Below are 3511 nucleotides of genomic sequence, written 5' to 3' on the forward strand. Positions count from 1 at the left end.
GGCGTGCCTGGGTGGCTCAGTTGGCTAAGCATCTGCTATCGGCTCCAGGCAGGATCCTGGGGTCCTGGGATTGAGTCCTGAATCGGGCTCCATGTTTAGCAGGTAGCCGGCTTCTCCCTTCCCTCTGCTTCTCCCCCTGCTTATGCTTTCTCTCACTCTCTCTCCTGCTCTCTGTCAAATAAATAAATAAAATCTTTAAAAAAAAAGAGTTGATTTAAAACACTTTGCTTATATAAGATCTCTCAGTGCAGAGATCTTTGTAGTAGCAAGAAAATGGAGGCCACTTTGATGTCAATTGCCAGGGAGCTGGATGAGACTGAAAAAAATATATATCAACTTGATATATGTATCAACACTTAATATATAAAAAATTACTATGTTCTCATAGGTATTTTTGCATACACATATGACTGGTGAATTATAAATCATGAGTTGAATACTGAACAATGGATGCCCATCCTGTACAAACATGTCCTAGGACCAAATATTAAAGAAACAAAAAATAATTTATAGTGTGGGGAAACTTGCACAGACCAGTGATTATAGCATGGCATGAGTGAAGGAGGATGAACCCCTCATCCTGTGCCCAGAGGAGGAAAAGCCCATTTTGTTGAAATGGGTTCAACATTCCCCTTAGATTTTCACCATTGGTTATTTTGGCAACTCATCCCCCATCCATTTCCAACCCTTATACACTGCCTGATGTTGTTTGTTGATGATCTGTCTCCCCACCTAGAACTTGAGCTACACAATACATGGATCTGCCTGTTTTTATTACTAAATCTCCAGCAAGGGAGCAGTGTTTTCACAGAATAGGAACTAGTGAACTGGAATCAGTGAGGTCCATCCCTGATGGTATCTTTCTTTCTTTCTTTCTTTCTTTCTTTCTTTCTTTCTTTCTTTCTTTCTTTCTTACATTCAATTAACAAACATATAATACATCATTAATTTTATGTAGTGTTCAATGATCCATTAGTTGTGTATAACACCCAGTGAAACTCTGACGGTTTCTAAAGAAAAAACTCTTCTTCTGTCCCTCCAGCCTTCACTACAAGGATTTATGATCCCATGAATTTGGGAAGGGAGGGCAACATCAAGGGAGATTGACAAGCTGTCCCTGCATAGCAGCTAATTGTGACCAAAGAAAAGAAAGACATGCTGGGTTGTGGACTTGAAGTAAGGTAAATAACAAAACATCATATATAACTAGCCCCAAGTCAATGGCAAGAGTCAACCAAACCAGCCCTGTCTCTGAGTTCATCCTCGTGGGACTCTCCTCCCGGCCTGAAGACCAGAAGCCACTCTTTATCCTCTTCCTCACCATGTACCTAGTCACCATCACAGGGAACCTACTGATCATCCTGGCCATCCGCTCTGACCCCCAGCTCCAGACCCCCATGTATTTCTTCTTGAGTTTCCTGTCCTTCACTGACATTTGCTTTACAACAACCATTGTCCCCAGGATGCTAGTGAACTTCCTCTCAGAGAAGACCATCTCCTATGCGGGGTGTCTGACACAGATATATTTCATTTATGCTCTGGGCAACACTGACAGTTGCCTTCTGGCAGTCATGGCCTTTGACCGCTACATGGCCATCTGTGACCCCTTCCACTATGTCACCACCATGAACCACCGCTGCTGTGTCCTGCTGGTGGCCTTTTCCTGCTCACTTCCTCACCTCCACTCACTCCTACACACACTGCTACTGAATCGCCTCATCTTCTGTGACTCCAATGTTATCCATCACTTCCTCTGTGACCTCAGTCCGCTGATGAAATTGTCATGCTCCCCCACTTTTGTCAATGAAATCGTGATAATGTCCGAAGGTTCTGTTGTTTTGGTGACCCCCTTTCTGTGCATTACTTTCTCTTACCTACGAATCCTCATTGCAGTTCTCAAGATCCCCTCAGCTGCTGGGAAACACAAAGCCTTCTCCACCTGTGGCTCTCACCTCACTGTAGTAACACTCTTTTATGGAAGCATCTTCTATGTCTATTTACAGCCCCTGTCCACCTACACTGCCAAGGACCACAAAGCAACACTTGTCTACACAGTTCTTACCTCCATGCTAAACCCTTTTATCTACAGTCTGAGAAACAAAGACCTGAAACAGGGTCTGAGGAAGCTGATGGGCAGGAGGAAGTCCCAGGCAGCACCCTCTTGACAAATGTAATCTGCTCCATTCAAATCTGGTCTCTACTAGGTCTTGGTGAACAACTGAACTGTGGGAAGTTAGCTTTTTTTAAGCCATGTGAGACAAGGCTCATGTCCATTGATGACAGCTGACCAATTGGCCCTGCCTCTGCTGAAATCATGACATGCTTCCTCACTCTTCTTCCATTTTCCTGTGAAGATTCATTATGTTCTCAATCTCCAAATATTGCTTTAAACTAATTCTCTTGTCACAAATAAATCCTGAACAAATTTCTCTCCTTTTATTAAGACCCACTCTCCAAAACCCTTCACATTACAGTTATTGCTGAAAATGATTACTGAATTTATAGCTTCTGAGTGTCTTTGCAACATTTCAAGGGGAAAGAATGGAGGGAGAGAGGGAAGGGGAGGAGGAGAATTACATTCTAGTAACTTTTCTCATTATGAGGATTTTTAGAATTCCTTATTTTTTCTTTCAAAAACTTTTCTTCCTTAAAAATGTTTACTTTTACTCCCCTCTTAAATTTCTATCCTTTAGTAAAATGTTGTGTTTTTTCTTTTTAATTTCCTGTTGTTGGGTTTTTTTTTTAAATACAATTTAATGGTAATGGCCAGGGGTGCCTGAGTGGCTCAGTGAGTTGAGGATCCAACTCTTGATTTTGACTCAGGTCATAATCTCAGGGTCATGGGACTGAGCCCTGCATCAGGCTTCACACTCAGTGGGGAGTCTGCTTGAGATTCTTTCTCTCTCCCCTCTGCCCCTACCCCCCATGTGCACATTCTCTTTCTCAAATAAGTAAGTAAGTAAATAAATAAATACATACATACATACATAACTCTTTAAAAATGGTAATGATCAGAAAGATTAAGAAACAAGAGTGATTACATGGAAGTCATCCATTCCACAGTGAGGAAGTTGGAACCTTTCTCATTCCCACCTATCCCCAAAGCTATGTTTAAAATATGGGATTAAGTATTTCATTCTAGAAACTCCCACTCTGAGGGTCTAACCTGTGGAAATATTATCATAAATATATGTTTGATATTGAGTTTTTTTCAGTCATTCCCAGATTATAACAGATAAAAATTGAGAACAACCTAAAATCCTATCGATGAGGAATGAGGAAATAAAGATTAATCACATAGAATGTAGAATATGCAGCAGGTTGAAAGAATCAAATGGATGTCTATGACTTCCTTGAAAAGCCACCAGGTAGAAAAATCAAGATGTGGAATAATTATAAAAGTATGAATTCATTATGTTTTTAAAAACTGTATCAATCTCTGTGTGTGTGTGTGTGTGTGTGTGTGTAGTCACTAGAGTAAGAATGGAAGTGCAGTGGGGGACAGAGAGGG

At 41.1% G+C, this 3511-nt stretch overlaps 1 protein-coding gene across 1 annotated transcript; it reads left to right on the top strand.

Moving 5' to 3' along the window:
• The first annotated feature begins 1220 nt into the window (after positions 1-1220).
• Positions 1221-2165, top strand: LOC100483921 (olfactory receptor 1L8). The gene has a single exon (XM_002915958.4). The coding sequence runs from the start codon at positions 1221-1223 to the stop codon at positions 2163-2165; it is 945 nt and encodes a 314-aa protein (XP_002916004.2).
• The last annotated feature ends 1346 nt before the right edge of the window (positions 2166-3511 follow it).

The sequence above is a fragment of the Ailuropoda melanoleuca genome, unplaced genomic scaffold (genome assembly GCF_002007445.2).
Source record: "Ailuropoda melanoleuca isolate Jingjing unplaced genomic scaffold, ASM200744v2 unplaced-scaffold9272, whole genome shotgun sequence".
Taxonomy (NCBI): Eukaryota; Metazoa; Chordata; class Mammalia; order Carnivora; family Ursidae; genus Ailuropoda; species Ailuropoda melanoleuca.

Excerpts from the sequence above, each read along its gene's own strand:
- LOC100483921 (XM_002915958.4), top strand. The coding sequence starts at position 1,221 with ATGGCAAGAGTCAACCAAACCAGCCCTGTCTCTGAGTTCATCCTCGTG.